This window comes from Elephantulus edwardii, unplaced genomic scaffold (genome assembly GCF_000299155.1).
Source record: "Elephantulus edwardii isolate Elephantulus edwardi_28Jun2011 unplaced genomic scaffold, EleEdw1.0 scaffold00094, whole genome shotgun sequence".
Lineage (NCBI taxonomy): Eukaryota > Metazoa > Chordata > Mammalia > Macroscelidea > Macroscelididae > Elephantulus > Elephantulus edwardii.
This window is the reverse complement of record NW_006399844.1, coordinates 8,267,019-8,283,685: the sequence shown is the minus strand read 5'-3', so window position 1 is coordinate 8,283,685 and position 16,667 is coordinate 8,267,019. Positions and strand designations below refer to the sequence as shown.

Sequence of the window (16,667 nt, the reverse complement as noted above, 5' to 3'; positions counted from 1 at the left end):
AAATTTTTTTTTTTTTAAGTGACTATGATTTGCATGTCTTGCCAGGAATTAAGCTCAGCCTCTGTGGGGTGTTGGGGAAATATTTTTCTTTCTTTTTATTTTTTTTGTGGGGTGGGAAATAAGGGAGGGCATTAAAGTTCTATGATTCTGGAATAGTTGGTGGTACATAGTCACTTGGCTTTGGCTACACATTGAACTTTTACAACTGAAGAGTCCATGAATGTCATTTTTAAAAAGTTGCAGAACAAGCAATTTGTTTAGTAGGTATTTAATCAGAGAAAAATGCCCCTTCCGATATTTTTATGTAATTGTATTCCTGGGAGCAAAAACATAATTCTGCTTTTCAATTGTAGGTGTTCCAGACTTGCCCTCTGTCAGTAACACTAAATGTGCTGTTTTTCTTGTTTTTCATCAAACATCTGATGAGAAATTATATCTTTCTGTAAATTCTTTCCCTTTTATGATTTCTCAGAAAAGTTTCAAAGCGGAAGTAAAAAGCCCATGAAATAAAAATTTTTCTTAGTTCATGTTTTTAGCCAGTGAGGAGATCATAAACTCTGCCTATAGAAGGTGTTTTCATGCAAACTATACTCTGAGCATTTTAGCTTCTAATTATATCTTAATAAATATATTTTATTACTAGAGCAGAATGGATTTTATAAGGAAAATAATGTGAGATTTGGGAATTTTTCTTCTGGGCAAAGAGCAACGCCCCTACTTACCATCACATTGTCATCCTGTTGCACTGCAGCTTGTGTATAGCATGCTAAAATTTTTTATGTGTGTAGAAATGAAGGGTCCAATTTAAGATTGGGTGATGTTTGTGGCATAAAAACAAGTTCTCTGACCTGATAGAGCATTGCATCTCTCTCACAAATACATACATACAGAAATTAGTATATCCATGTATGTCAAATGCAGGTTAAGATAACAGGGCATTTTTTTACAAGGTGTTTTCTAATAAAAGGAGACTGAATCCCTGGGGACTTGAGACAGAAAGTAGGAAGTAACTGCTTTTGCTCTGTGGGCTGATTAAGAAATGTCCAGTTTTGAGAGAGTGTAGTATGAATGGGTTTTCTTGTTTTGTTGATTATTTGAGACTTTTAAACAAGTAGTTCATGAAAGAAGCTGTTGGACTCAACATAGAATAGAGAAACTAAAATATCTTTAATCTGGATTTCTGCCCTGCTTAGATTTTAAAAGTATAAGCATGGATTGCCAATTCCACTTGATGTAAACAAACTTTTTATATATAACATATATAATTTATTCTTACTGTATCAGTCCAGGTTCAGAAACTTGTGGTAGGCCAGTTCCAGATAGTTTCATTTCACCTATAAACTGTATCACTTTTACTGATATTGTAATTTTCAAATGTCTGATATGTTTATAGATGTGCCCTGCATTTAGTCTGCCTTGTTCCTGTTTTGATTTTTGTTGAGTCTCCTGCCTGCTTGCCCAAAGCTAGGATGCTTCAGGCCCATGTACAATTGAAAGCAGAGGCATCCTTGAGCTTTAAAGCATTGAACAAACTGGAAAATGCAACACGCCATATACTGAAGTAAAAGGTCTGTTTCTGTGTGTGTTTTTTTTTAAATAAAATATTTTTTAAGTTTTAAAAAATTGATTAAAGAATCAAAAAAGAGCTCCAGTTTGTTTTATTGGTTTTAAAGTTCTGCTGTGTGTTCAGTTGCCTTGTGTAAACCACTTGTCGCCTTAGGGCCAGATTCTTTTTTTTTTTTTTTTTTTTTAATTTAAACTGTTCCTTTTGCTTGGCTTGAATTTTAAAGCTCTTCTGACTCACAACTCACAGGAAATTTTCTGGGTTTGTGACATACAGAGGTTGAATGAATATGTTTTTTTTAAAGAATAAAGGATAGCCCCATCAGAATTGGGCTTTTAGAAGCAACACTTGATTTTAAAAGGAAGAAAAATGAAAAGTAGAGTGGAAAGCTGTGGCTTTCCTTCTTTCCATATCCTTCCGGCCTCCATGTTCCGAGATGTCAAAAAAGTTTACTCTGTTTGTCCAAAGGTTTTCCAGAGTTTTCCTTCTGAATGAAAGAAACAATGCAACATTTCATTTCATTTCTCCACTAAAGTTTCCTTTATTGTATGGTTAGTATATAGTTAGGAATGTCTTTAACCTTCTGGGAGCCCTATTGCCCCTTCATAATAACTGTCAGTATTTTTGGGCATTGGGTTAATGGACTTAATTGCCTAGGTACAAGCAGGTCTTTGGGACATATCTCTGTGCTGTTTTGTAACACTTAACTCTACTTGTCAAATCTTTCTCCTTAGGTCCTCACACAATTCCTTACAGAGCACTTATTAAAAAAAAATCTTAAGAGTTGATCTGTTTTCTGATTATTTTTGTGTAAACTTCTAAACAAACTTCAGCTGTGATTAATTTAGCACATTTAAATAATATTAATGTGTTATTGGGTATAAAGAACTTTCCTTCAACTCAGAGTATTAGTACTGTAGCATAAACCAAATACAGTCGTGAGGGGATTTTTAACATCCCTCCATTAAAATGACTGAAAAAGGTGTGTGTCTGTTTATGTGTGTATGTGTTGAGTGCTTATGTATGTGTGGGAAAGAGGGAGATAGTAAAAATTAGAAAGTAAATGAATGTGTGTAAGACATTAGTATTCAAGAGAATAAACTTGTATTTATTTTGTGCCATTTGTTTTCATTACACAGAATAAAGTCAGGTGGTTTTAATCCTTAAAGGGTAGTGTTTGAAAAATGGCACTAAGAATGAAATCATGACCTATTTTTTTAATAGCTATGAAGATACTAATTATGGGTGAAGATTTCTTTTTAAATGTCTTGATTGTAGACTTCTGTGTTACATACCACTCTTGTAGATGTCTTATTATCCCCTCTCCCCACAAAAGACAGGGTGTATTTATCATTTTAACTCACCCACGCTTTTCTGAATTGAAATTACTTGCATAGCCTTTCTTTTAACCTCTTTAGTAAAGAACCTTTACATTGTTGTGTTCATGCTGCCTGTAGTAGCCCTTCTACCTTTTTTAAAAAAAAAAAGTGTTGCCCAATAACAAGGAATTTGTTAAAAGCAATTGTTTGAGGTTTTTATCCTTGAAATAAATGTCTTGGGAAATGTTCTCTTAAAATTTTGCTGTCCTACTCAGTTATCTACTTAGCTTACTCAGAATCTAAAAAAAAAAATTCTTAAAGGCGAAAGAATGCTGCATGTTTCTTTTCCAATAACAGTTTTTAGGGAAAATATAACACATCTCCTTGGAGTTGTCCATAATATAAAATGTGTTTATTCACAAAACGCTGCATAGCAGGGATAGTTTCATAGGTTTTTAGGCTTATGGCTAAACCCACATTAGAGGTATCTAATGGTTTATCTTTTGCCTTTGGTTGTAATTGCTGTAATTTTTTTAAACTAAAAAAGCCATTTAGCATGAAATTGGATTTACCAAATGGCTAGAGCCAAGGAAATTTGGAAGAGGACTTGATTTTAAACTGCTGTGGAGAAGTTATTCTGTAAGACATAGAGAACATCCCACCAGTGGGCCATGTCTTAAATATCACAAGATCTATCCTCCTCCTACACAAAGCTAATTCAGAAAAACAAGCTATTGTTGAACGGAGAAACCTGTATTAAGGGTGATAATTTCTATAGTAAGGTTTGTTCAGACTGCACTACTTAGGGTGGATTCTGATGGCTCATTCTAGTCTCACTTGTAATTTTTGAGGATTGGGCATAAGAACTATTTATCTCTTTTCTCCCTCTCCCTCAGGAAGAAAGTAGTGATTTGTTTAAAAGAAGGAACACAAGACTAGCTTCATAATTAGTTGCTCTGAGTTTTATTAGTGTGATTTACAGTACCAGGATTCTATTAAGGTGTAGAAAATGGGCTTTTTTTTTTTTTTTTTTTTTTGCTTTATCTTAAAATGTTTCCTTTTAAACATAAATCAGTCTGTTGATGTTTGGTAACCAGGACCACCCTGATTGATGTAAGGAATGATTAATCACTCCATTCAAAAGCACTGCTTTACTGAGTTTTCAATTTCACACTGTTTTGTTACACACAAAGGTTTTAAAGTAGGTGGGTGCCAGAAATATTACAAATACAGTTTCAGGTCTTCGTCATAATGAAAATCCCCAAGTGGAGCACAGATGTTACAGTGCTTTGCATTACTCCGAATGTTAAATAACAGTTACAGGCTAGAAAATGATGGAACATATATTCTCACATGCAGTGGGACTGCTGGTTCAGACTTCTATTTATTCATAAAATTTTGTTTATGTCCAGAGTTATAAAGCCATTTTATAATACTGCAGTATCTTTTTCTACAGTCTTATTAAAATAGCTGTAAACGTTTATTTTCCAATTCAGTTCCACTTTATTGTATATCACAACTGTACTCTGTAGACCAACTAGAGGTAGATGATAGCGCTTTCCATATACCCTTTTTTTCCTCAGGTGCTAAACAGAAGCTCCAAAAATGGATACTGCTTTAGAAATGTTTGCTTTATTTTTAAAATACTTCTTTTGCTAGATGTAAAAATTTGGTGTTAATAAAAGTGATTTTACTATGTAAATATGAATGAATGCCTTTAGTTATTAGCTCCCATTTGTCTATTAGTATGTTTCAATTAACCTCTTAGGAGGAGACCCTTTCATGACCTTGAATACATTTCATTAAGTATTGTTGCATTTTTAGAATGGAAATAAAACTTTTCTTTCTTGGATTAATCCTGCTGCTACTATGAGTAACTGAAAATCAAGAATGTGATGCACTTTTTACATTACTATTTACCGTACCATTATAGATTACTTTAATTCCTGTAGCACAGCCACTAACAAAAGTGAATGAATTTTACAACTCTCTTCAGGAGGGAATCTGTAGAACTAATTATATAATGAATCTGTAGTTACTGGCCTATCAAGGACAAGAACTTAGGAAAATTAAAAATCTGTTATACTTTTGGCCTTAAAAGTGTCTTCTACTACTGAAAATCTTTTAAATCTTTGGGTTTTTTTACTCCCTCTCTCTCTCAAAAAGGAATTTCAAATAATGGTTTAAAGGAAGTAGGATCTTTGATTCTTTGATCATTACAAACAAATTGTCTACTATGTAAGCTAGGGTCTTATTTTTGTTTTGTGTACAAAAGAGAAATAATGGTGCCCCTGCTCTTATCCGATTTACTTAATCCAATCAGAAGTTTACTATTCTGTTTCCCTAGTGTATTTTTATTTTAAAAATCAACCCTTAGTAGAAATGCTATTTGACAAGAGGAAAAGTCATTTCTCAAGCACATACCCAGATTTGAAAGTAATTGAACTCCAAATAGAGTAGTGACACTGAGTAGAGGAGTAAGAAAGGTATGTGGTCCAAAGCTAGCTGGTTATATTTTGATGTTGCCAATATTGCAAAGCCAAAATTTTAATTTGCTTATGTATCTGTTGGCCAGAGATCTATTTTTATATCAATGTGCCTTGCATGTATATTTAAAATGTGGAAAGGCCATGTAGTAATGCCTGAGATAGTTGATGGTTTTTACCACCTCACTAGTTTTCATGCAGTATAACATGCTTACTCTATTGCCCAACTGGTGCTCTCTGTTTAAAGATCTTGTCACAAACTGGAACTATTTTATAAACTGGGGAAGTGATTCACTTTTTTGGTAGCTTTTTTTGTTCTTGTTATTAGTCTGATAGTGGCTATTTCGTAGTGGGAAATAGTTAAAGGATTCTTCCTTCACCACCACCTTCAAGTAATATAACACCATTTCTTGTGTGCTTTGGAAAATTAATTCAGCTTGCTATCTTTTTTTTTTTTTTTTTTTACAGAAAGAGTGTTAAACATTGTTTGCAAAATCTAGGGAGATAAATGCAGTAAATTTTAATTTAAAATTCTGTGTGAGCTATGATCCATGTTACCAGCTCTTTCTAACCTTAAAATTTTTATTGTTAAAGCACCTTGCTTAGAAGTTTTAAATACCTGTGTCTACAACAATTGTCTAAAATTAATGAACTGTGCAATTCTTGTCATTAAAAAACAAAATCGACTCTCCCTAATGTGACTTGTTAGTTTCTCTGTATTTCCTGCCAGTGTAAATGTGAAAAGCTTTGCTTGCGTTAACTTTTAGAAATGCATTTTGCACACTCAAGTTTTGCTGAAGCTCCATGGAAAGGTTAGTTCTGAGTAGATTAATAAAGCTATGCACATATTTTGAAAGTTTTAATTTGTGTGTCATTACCAAAAGTGACCTATCTGTCATTAAGATTTTCGCTTTACCATCTTCTGGAAACATTACTCAAATTTCCAATTCTGGGCTAGCCCATCAGTACAACTATGAACGAGGAGACGTGGCACCTATTTTAATAAACATCAGTTCAAATTGAGAGCTTGTCTTGTATCTATTAAAGGGCTTTTCTTGAAACAGGGCAGATATATCAGCTTTACAAACCATTGGATGCAATTGCTTCCTTGGGAAAATTTTGGTTTTATTTGATCAAATTGAAGTGGGAAGGAATTAAAATTGAAATGAAGGACATCTGCCACATGGAGCTTGTGAAAGTTTCGTTGTAAAGGTAGAATCTCTGCCTTTTTCTTTAACATAAATGTGGTTTACTGAATGGTTGATTTACTTAGAATCAATGCATTGTTTAAAAATCAACACAGGTTACTTTAAAGATAATCCTGAGCTGATTAGAACAAGTATAGAAATTGGTTGTATTTGGTTAAATTACTGCAATCTGCATGTACTAAATAGCTTTATTTCACATGTGTGTGTACTTACAAGATTGTAGATGTGCAGGCCAGGTTTTGTCAAATCATCTTTTTTAAAGGTTATTTTATTAATTTTTTGTAGGGAAGGCTAGTAAATTTAAATAGAAGCCAATCACTTATTTTCCTCATGCTCCTCATAATAAAATAATTCCATTAAAAGTTGGGGGGTTTTAATGTATAGAAGAGGATTACTTTTCTGTCATCAAGTATGTTCTTGATGTATGTTTGTTGGCTTTGAAAACAAAGCAGATCCTTTCTGTACAGTGGCAATTTAAAACTAAATAGTCTACCATTCCAGACTCAAAGTTCAAGACTCATAATGCATGGCCTTATAAGGCAGAAATGCAGGAGAGTGTAGCAAGCACATTGTCAAAGATGGCTATGGCTACCCTTCAGCATCTGTCCATTAGTTGACTTATGTTCAGCCTTAGAACATACTGGAGGAGCACAGTAATTTGTCTTATGTACATAGACTATTAGGAACTGAGTTACTACTTAATCTGGGGAAAAGGATAACTAGCAGACAGTTTAGATGTTGGGGTATGTTTTGTTTTGTTTTTGTTTTTGTTTTTTTAACCCTTCTCTCACCCAAATTTAAGGGAAAAGGTCTTGTTTGGTTTGCCCAGTCATAAAGATAAACCTTTTCTAGGTATAAGAGCAGTGACCAGAAATTTACCTTTTTTTGCTAAATGCTTAAGCATTTGCTCTAGCTGTATCTGATACATGGATTCTGAGAAAGTGTCCATTACATGATCTTCCTTTATCGATGTCTTACTGTTCAGTGTTTAAATATATAAATTATGAACACTCTACAACCATACTCAGATTTACTTATTTTATCAGAAAAAAACTTGATAAATTTGTAGATCAAATTAAGAGAATAAGTGTACATTGTTGAATAAAAATTTTAAAGTTTCTGAGGTGTTTGTGTCATTCTTTGGTTTAATTCTAAAATTGAAAAATTATGATTATGACAACTTTAAAGGATAAAAGAGTGATATGTCCTTTTTAAAAATAACAGATCATTACAATTCTGCAGTTATCAAATCAGATGTGCAATATGCCTCTTGCAGAAAATTTAAGCAGTTGAGTAATATGTTGGCCAAGATTCTAGATTTATTTGTAGCTTTGTATAAAAAATATGGTCATATAAGTTTAGGAGATTCCCTATGACTTACCTAGTAATTTCATCACAGGGTGAAGGGAAAAAATGCTGATAATATGAAATACAATATCAACGATTGTACTTGCCTTTAAACACAAGCAATTCTGGACTGTTAACGTACTTCTATATTTCCTGGACGTTATTTATCCTCAAAGAGTACTACTACACAGACTTCAGTTAAAAGAAAGGAGGATGTGGAAAGAAGAAACACTACCACAAGGATGGCTCTGTTCTGATAGCACTTGAAAGCTTAAGGAATTGGCTTTTGCTTGGCAAGATCATGTGATGTACAAGGACACAAAAGGAAGGTTGGTGTTTTACTGAAGCTTAAGAATTCTTAGCCTTGTAAATGTGATTTGTGTAAAGCATGATAGTTAATTCAGTCTAGAGAGTTGGGAATTTTTTTCCTTAAATGACGTTTATTGTTGATTACAGCAGCTAACATTTGGAAGCAGTATCTGTAAGCAGAACATAAAACTCATTCTAGAGAGCTCTTCAAAGCTAGTGGTTTGCAAGATCTCATGCTTGAGGAACTCTCTTGGAGCTTTAATCCACTATTGTTGGATACGGCGAATTGACTGGATCTGCGAAGTCTGGGCATGAGATCCCCACTCTCTCCAGTGTTTATAGTCTCCTCCATGGTGGTCACATTCCAAGATGTACTGATACCCACGGTATCCAGGATACTGGTAGCAAACCCAGCTAAGAAATTCAAAGCACTTCAGGTTATTATTTGGGAACCTGGTCAACACTCCAAAAACCTGAACCTGTGCTGTGGAACAGGATGCGTTTAGAGTTAGAGACCTACATGTGCTAGGCATAATAGGACTGAGTTTTAGAAAATCCCCAACCTGTTCTCTAACTCCTTGACCCTGTTAGTGCCATCATGTCAGAACTCCTAGGTGATCCTTTGGCATGTTTTCATAGTATTGAGACATTGTCCTCATTTCTCCCCAGAACAACTGGTGTGGTGCAACGTCCCTACCCAGTAAGCCTCCACAACACTATGTTGTGTGTGGAGAGTTGAGTCAGGACCAACCCATAGCTGGCTTCCAACAGGAGGAGATTGCTAATTCATCTCCCACGGAGCAGCTGGCATATTAGAACCGCATGGCTTTGGAATTGTGGTGCAATTTAACACCAGGCCGTCACCACAGCGCAATAGAATTCCCTATTGGGTTCCTAATCCTGTAACATCTTTCAGGGAGCAATTGGTGGCTTTATAAAAATACGCAGTAACTAGTTAATGTTCCACTTACAGCATTTAAATACAGGTTATTCCGGGGAAATGCCGCTTTTCTGCGCATTACTTTACTAGTAAGTCTTACTTTGAAGACACCAGGAAAAGAAAAATGAGTGGGGGAAGGGTAAGAATCGTCGAATGTTTTCATAGAGCAATGTCTAAAGGAGAAAAAACCAAACTGATGGTTGATACCAAGAATTTGAGATTCAAAATTAGGAGTGGTTAGGATGTAACATCTATACCAATATTATTTCAGTGTATAAAGTCTGATAAACCATGACAATCATGTATTAATATAAGAGTTAAAACTGAAATACTCTCCAGTCCCAGTTGGTGCACTTACGCCCCACACTGTATCTTCATGGAACCAACTTCATTGTTGAACCAACCCATGGCTTGTAAAGAGGGGTAGTCATCACAGATCTCCCATTGGCGTCCAATAAAGTTTTCTTTCTCAAAGATAGTAATTTTAGACTCCTTATGGTTCTGTAGTCAATAATTTAAAAACAACTTGTGTTAGAGTTGTTAATACCTTAATTCTTTATCATAGTTTTCAAATTGGAAAAATTTACTTTCCAGCTTAAGAAAGGGCATGATTATTGTAAAGAGATTTAGACAATATGTAAATAAGGAAAAATTACCCGTAATTCTGGTTAATGTTTAAAATGTGCAAATAACTGAAACAAGGCAAGACCAATTAAGAGAATAACAGCTGGCAAAAATACTTAGGCCGCTCAGCCAGCCATGGGATTCACTGTGGCAAGAAATTCCTCAAGTTAGAAAAGTAAGCCCAATTTTATGTAATGTTTGTGTTTGGGATATAAAATATATACAGTGTACATATAAGCTATTAAAATATATAGCATTTGAGTTATGACAATCTTGCAGAGCATAATTTGCTGATGTTATTCTCTAATGTTTCTAATTCCCCAAAACCAGGATTTATAAAGGTATTGAAAATAAAAATTAAAAATTAGGTATTCGACTTACATCAGATTTACTGACACAGGTAGATTGTTAGAAATTATCTAAAAAGCAGTAGGAGGTTGTTTAAATTGTATTTACAGAAAATACTGCACAAGTGTTAAGATCACAGAGACTAATCTGAAGTTCAGAAACATGTGAAACTAAATGTGGGGATGGTTGAAGAACAATTGACAAACTAGACAGCAGGGAACTTAAAGAGGTGGTAGAATTGTAAGGGTCATTGAAAGAGAAGCGCCTTAATGAGAAGGGTTGGCACAGTGACCACCACTGGCTTGAGGATGACAGGTAATGACGTTGCATGATAGGGGAAAGTTCAGATCTGTTGTTCTTAGGGTAGCTACAAGTCGTGGTTGACTCAGCGGCACCTAACAACAGCCAGCAGCATATATTTTTCAGAACTCATTGAATATAATGCTTATGATCTCTGCGTTGAACGTTGATATAAATGGGGGTGGGAGAGGTGTTACAGTGAGATGAAAATCTAATCTAGATAAAGTAGTTTCTGTTAGGTTTCAAGAACTGTTTCTCCTTCAGTACTTGAATTTTGGCAAGACTGAGGTAAGCTTAAGCTCATGGGGGAAATTACATTATAGAGCCTGACTACTTAAGGTGGAGCTAGTCCACTCTCAATGCAAGAATTCTTTTTAACACATCTTGCTTTTGTTTGAATTCTTCCAAAGGCTTTTTAAAAAGTGTAATGGCTAATGCTTATTATTTTTTATAATTATATTTTATAATTTTTATTAGAAATGAAAATAGGAATCAAAGCAGGAATACTGGAAGACCTGCAGTCTTCTCCAGGCGATCTCACTAATGTTTCATAAGCATTCCCTGCTTACTGCAATAAATTGTTAACCAGGTTGAAATTGGTCTGATTGAAGATGTACATTTTCACATAGTAGTGCTCTCACTAATCCTACTGCACTTTCGAGGGTCTGGTTTCCACTTCCTGCCCTCCACAAGAATGCCCTTATATTTTCAGTTTATCTTAAAGAAAATGTCAATCTATAGGGGGGGGAAATGGCAGGCCTAGGAAAAGAAGCAATGTTTTCCCTTTTGTCCTTTATGCTGCTACATTTCAGTCTAATGAAAGGTAATGAAATGTCAGCCTGTCCCACACCCTCTTTCGTCCCATACCCTCTTTCTCCCCACACCCCACAGGCACAGAATTGGATGTTTCAGAGACTCACAGCTGAGCAGATGGGGCGGAAGGACATGAGACGCTCAATGTGGTAGGCATTACTCCCACTCCAGGCATCCCAGCGAGGGTATTCTCCTCTTTCCAGGATAAACTGTTGTCCACAGAAGCTGGTGTGCTCATAACCAATCCAGCTGCCAAAGATAAGTAGTGATATGCAGGATGTTCTACAGCCAATATAGCCTCAAGAAGAAGACATCTTTTGTCTTAGATAATAAACCAAAAACATCTTATTGGCACGGGATTGATTGCAACTCATGACAAACCAACAGGTTTCCAAGGTTGTTATTTAGGATAGGAGACTGCCTCACTTTTATCCTGAGGAGCAATTGGTGGGTTTGAACCGGTACTAACCCTAACCTTAAACCCTAAACCTAACCCTAAGCCACCTAGAGTTCCTTTTTAGCTAGCAATAGGATAAACTATCAAGTCATTACCAATAAGGTAATTTCTCACAAGAGGTAGTAAAGAATGAGCTGGCAGCCATTTAAGCCAGGTTATAAGTGTGATTATTGTTTTGAGACAAACCACTCAAAGTAAGAAGGGTTCTATGTCATTGGCCCAAGAAATGTGTTGACAAAGCCAACCTGACATATTTTGTTTCTCCCTCATTCTATACTTGGGTTTTCAGGTGTAGGATCTAGATCTAGGGACTATTGGTTTGGCTCTAGGTAAATCTGCTGGCTTTTTCTCATCAATGTAGAGGGATGTGAGTGGGTATCTGATGGATTATTGCCACTTAATGGATTCTTTCTCCTGCCCTACACTTACTGAAACACCTCAGGTCAAATTTTCACAATCTGTTAGGTTACTCTTTTTAAGAGTTTTGCCAGCAAGAGATTTATGAGTCTCTCACTCTCTTTGAATTGTGGTGTTGAATAATATGGAACACACCTTGGACCACCAACAAAACAAACAATCTGTCTTGGAGGTGTAGTCATAGTGCTTCTGAGAAGCAACGATGGTGAGACTTTGTCTCACATACTTTGGGCAGGTTATCAGAAGGGGCCAATCTTTGGGGAAAGGCATGTTCAAAAAAGGAGAGGGTCAGCAAAAGAGAAGACTCAGTGAGATGGATGGGCCCAGTGACTGCCACGGTGGGTTTAGCAGGGACTGTGGGGATGGCACAGGCTTGAGCAGGTCAGAGCTGACTCAGCAGCACCTAACAGCTACAATCTACATGCAAGGAGTTCCTAAGACACATGTTTAATATACTTAATCCAAAGGCTGGCAGTTCAAATCCACTAGTCGCTGTGTGGGCAGAAGATGGGCAATGTCCTGTAAAGATCTACAACTTGACAACCCAGTGGAGAGTCACCTTGAGTAGAAAATGACTACGTGGCAGGTTGGTTGGATTTGGACTAAGATCTACATTCAAAATCACTTCTGCTTAGGGCAAAAGAAAAGCCCATCCTCCAAGGATTGCAGCTGATAATAGAGGGTTTGACTTTGCAAAGTCCAAAGAGCAAAGAGCTAAAGACAAAAAAAGAGATGTCATTGCCCTTGATCAGAAGATTAGCCATCAACAAGAAGTCCCTGGAAAACTTCCTGAAGAGGAACTAATGTGTCTTGAGTCACGGGACTGAGTTCTTCTGACACAAGGAATTAGCTGGCTAGTCTGCTGTAGGACATGCAGAAGGAGAATTAACAACCAAGAAGTTATAGAGGCCAGGGACCAGATGGTTTTCTCTCTACTTCTTCTCTGCAGGCAAGAAAACTCAACAGTCCTGTGACTGTTCCGAGAAAATTGTAGGTAGCAATGCATGGGCTCTAGAAACACAGATCTGATCACTGCCAACTGTCCCCTCTTTCATGGTATAAACTTCTTTAATCATTTCCCAAACAACTAAAAGCCACCTTCTCTGTCTCCTTTTGGGTTATTACACCTGTAGTGAAATTACTTCAGTGCAGAGATCTCTCCTAGAAGTGTTAAGAATCTGAAGGAACATCTTCCCAATTCTTCACTGATGGTCTCACACTGACATCCATACTCACGCGCCACATTCCACCTTGAGAGACCGGACATTATCGAAACTGCGCTCAGAAACATTTGGGCAGGAGCTGGTGAACTCCATCCTCTTGCCCTGGAAGTTCTCCTGGTCATAGATGGTTATCTGAAATGGGGTTAGATGGGGCAAGAGAGTTAGAACTTGGGATACCAGGATGAATAGGCCCAAGCCAGCAATTCCCTTGTGTCATCTGACACTGTTATGCATCACTAGCTGCAGCCAGGATGCTCCAGATGGTGTCATGGTGGCCTTCTGAGATCTCTTCCACACCGTACATTTGGATAGGGTAGGAAGTGATTTGAAATAACACTGCTGTTTGGTGGAGGCGGTTTAATGAATGGGTGGGGGGATTAATTTATAGAAACTTAGAGAGATGATAACTACCCTCTAGACAGACCAAGGGTTTGGTAGTTTTTACCACCTAGACTCATTTCACCACATAAGTTTGGCCCAAGGGGAGCTCTGGTGGCCTAGTGGCAAGATGCTGCACTGCAATCCCAGAGGAACACGGTTCGAATCCACCAGATGCTCTGCCAGAGAAGGAGGCGCAATATCCTCCTGTACCAGTCAGATCTGATTTGACGGTACACACACACAAAATAGTAGAAAAAAAAAAAAAGTTTGGCCCAGAGGCCAGGATCCCAGGTGTCTTGGGAGCTCCCTATGTACTATTCCTTAACTTTTCCAGCCACACCTCTGCAGAAACCTAAAGTGTAAAGGGAGAGTTGCTTTGAGCTTTCTTTAGTCTCTGAATTCAAACCTGGCTCTTGGACCTAAGCAGAGAACAGAGCCTTCTCGAGAAGCTGTGAACTTGCCCAAGTGTTGATTCAGTTAAGAAGATACAGCTACAGCCTGACAGGACAACAGGGAAAGCCCTGAGGATCAACCACTCTCACCAATGGCTGGAATCCACCTCAACTTGGGAATAGGAGACCTGAATCTTTTTACTTATCTGAGGCGTAGTGGCACGTTTCTCTTTATTTCTGAGTTAGTGGCTTCTCCCCAGGGACAGTCCCCTCTGGAAGGCTTTATTTTAAGGTAAGTTTGGCAGTGTGGAGGACAATTGACTTAGAAAGCTTTCCAGGGTCCCCTTTCCTTTGTCTGAACAGGGGCCCTGCTGTGACACTTCCTTCAGTAGAGTCTGCACCTTGGGTGGACCTTTGCTTGATAACTGTCCCATGGAAAAACACAGCTGTACTACAGTCTGTGCCAGTAGCTCACTCAATGCTGGGTTGGACACCCACTCCTCTGCTTTCCCTGTGTAAGGTGGTCTTACCTTCCATGGCCCCAAGGACCCTGGCATGGGGTTGGTCTGAGCCATCTTGATGGTTGGAAGGGTTTCTGAAAGATAGAACACCCACCAGTAACATGGTCTCTAGAATGTCTAAGGGGGCAGGCTTGGAGTCCAAAAGCTAGGTTGGCGTCTTGCTAGCCTGTGCATTTGCTGAGGCTGTTTTTCCACCTGTAAAACTCTAACAGGGACTTCAGGCAATTAATGCAGATAAAGAACTGTACAAGCATGGTGACCGCTAGTAAATACAGCTCCTATCCTTACACTCGAAGGCACACAGTTCAAATCCGCTATCTGCTCTACTGCAGGTGGATGGGCAGTCTCTTCCTGTGCAATTTATTGCCTCTAAAAACCCGCTGGAGGGTCAGCTATGGGTCAGTTCCAACTTGATGGTACATAATGACAACATCCATACTATCTCCAGGCACCCCCTACAGGTGGCAGTATTACCTAAGGCTCACATACCCCACTATAAACTTCTTGGCTACAGTCCAGCACTCCACCAGGACTCATTCCAGTTCCGAGTTCAAGATCAAAGATTCTGATCCTTCATAATCTCACCTTCACCTGGCGTTTCCCAGCCCACGGACTGACCAAGTGCACACGGCCATGCTGCCATTCCCTCCTGGCTTCTCTACGTGTTAAGACCTACCTGCTTTGCCTCCTCAGAGAACCTTCCCTGCCTCCCCCAGCCTGCAGCATCCGGCTGCTCCCCTGATTCTGGCACCCCTCACAGTACTGTTCTTTGTTCTTACTGGACACATCCTGGGTAAACATTTCAACGGTAGGGTCAGGGCCAATCACCCATAGCACATGAATGTGAGGGGGAGTGTTGGAAAGAACAGAGTGAGGAAAAATGAGGAAGAAGAGAGGGCAATAGTAATAATAATTAGCACTTCTCAATGACTCACCCTGTTCTAAATGCTTCCCATGCATCGATACATTTCATTTTCACAAGCTTCTGGATAATTACTATCAATACCCCTGGTAAGACTACTGAGGCTTTAAGTAGACAGGGGTTAAGTAGACAGGAAAGATGATAGCAAGAATAAAGGGGGAAAGGACAGAGGGAAGGAAGTAGAAAAGGTGAGGAAAGAGGATGGAGTGAAAGGAAGAGAAGGAAAAAGACAGGAAAATTCTTAACTTCAGAAGCATCAGATTTCTTAAGTTCAGGATACATTTCACGGTTCTCCTGTGGCTGGCTGGTGTCAAGCCCATTCCCTGATGCTTGTAAACTCGGTTTTCTATTTTTCCATCCTGAGCCTATGAATGAGCAACTCTCTCTCAGCTTTTGTCCCTTACACCTTCTCCCTATACTCCAGGAGTCAGTTCCCTTCTTGGGGGTCCCATGACCCCCTCCCCACTATTATGGTTACTGACATATATGTGACTCCTTTTGGAGTGGCAAGAAGAGAAGGCTGCCTCCTCCCAGGGTCTTCCCCATGTCCCCAACACACACACACACACACACACTGTTCTCTATCCATGCTAGAAGGTTCTGACCACAAGTTAGGAAAGCTGGGCTCCTCCTGGGCCTGTCTGCAGGGTAAGGCTAGGAAAGACAAGAGCACCCGGTGGGACCCTACTCACCCAGCTCCTGCTGCACAGTCTGGGTCTCCATCTGGTGCCACATCCTCTGCAGCCCCCTCTTTATAGGCCTGAGGCCAGTGGCCTCTGGGCCTGTCAGCACTTTGCTTTCCCTCCACCTTTGTTCTCCTGATCCCCAGAGCTTTGGTGGTTCAGCTTGCAGGGTAGGCCCCCTTGAGAGCCTTTGTTTAAACCAGGGATATAGAAATCCAGAGAGGCCCTAGTGGCTGCGGACAGGGCTGGCAGGCAGGTCTTGATGTGGCTGCTGTGATCTTACCCTCATAGCAGCAAAAGGTGAGGACAGGGAGTCTGTGTTCCCTCTTCTCCTCGACGTTTCTCGCCTCCTACACCAGGGCTTTCCTAGAAAGCCTCATTTTATTTTAACCACATAAAAATTCACCCACTTC

General features: G+C 38.5%; 1 protein-coding gene across 1 annotated transcript; it reads right to left on the bottom strand.

Annotated features, from left to right (window-relative positions):
• Window positions 1-8,353: 8,353 nt before the first annotated feature.
• On the bottom strand, window positions 8,354-16,299 carry CRYBA1 (crystallin, beta A1). Its single transcript, XM_006890975.1, has 6 exons — window positions 16,264-16,299; window positions 14,659-14,723; window positions 13,369-13,487; window positions 11,366-11,507; window positions 9,532-9,674; window positions 8,354-8,647 (listed from the first exon to the last, which is right to left on the bottom strand). Exons 1-6 carry the CDS (start codon window positions 16,292-16,294, stop codon window positions 8,500-8,502), a joined length of 648 nt encoding a protein of 215 aa, XP_006891037.1. The 5' UTR covers window positions 16,295-16,299; the 3' UTR covers window positions 8,354-8,499.
• Window positions 16,300-16,667: the final 368 nt, after the last annotated feature.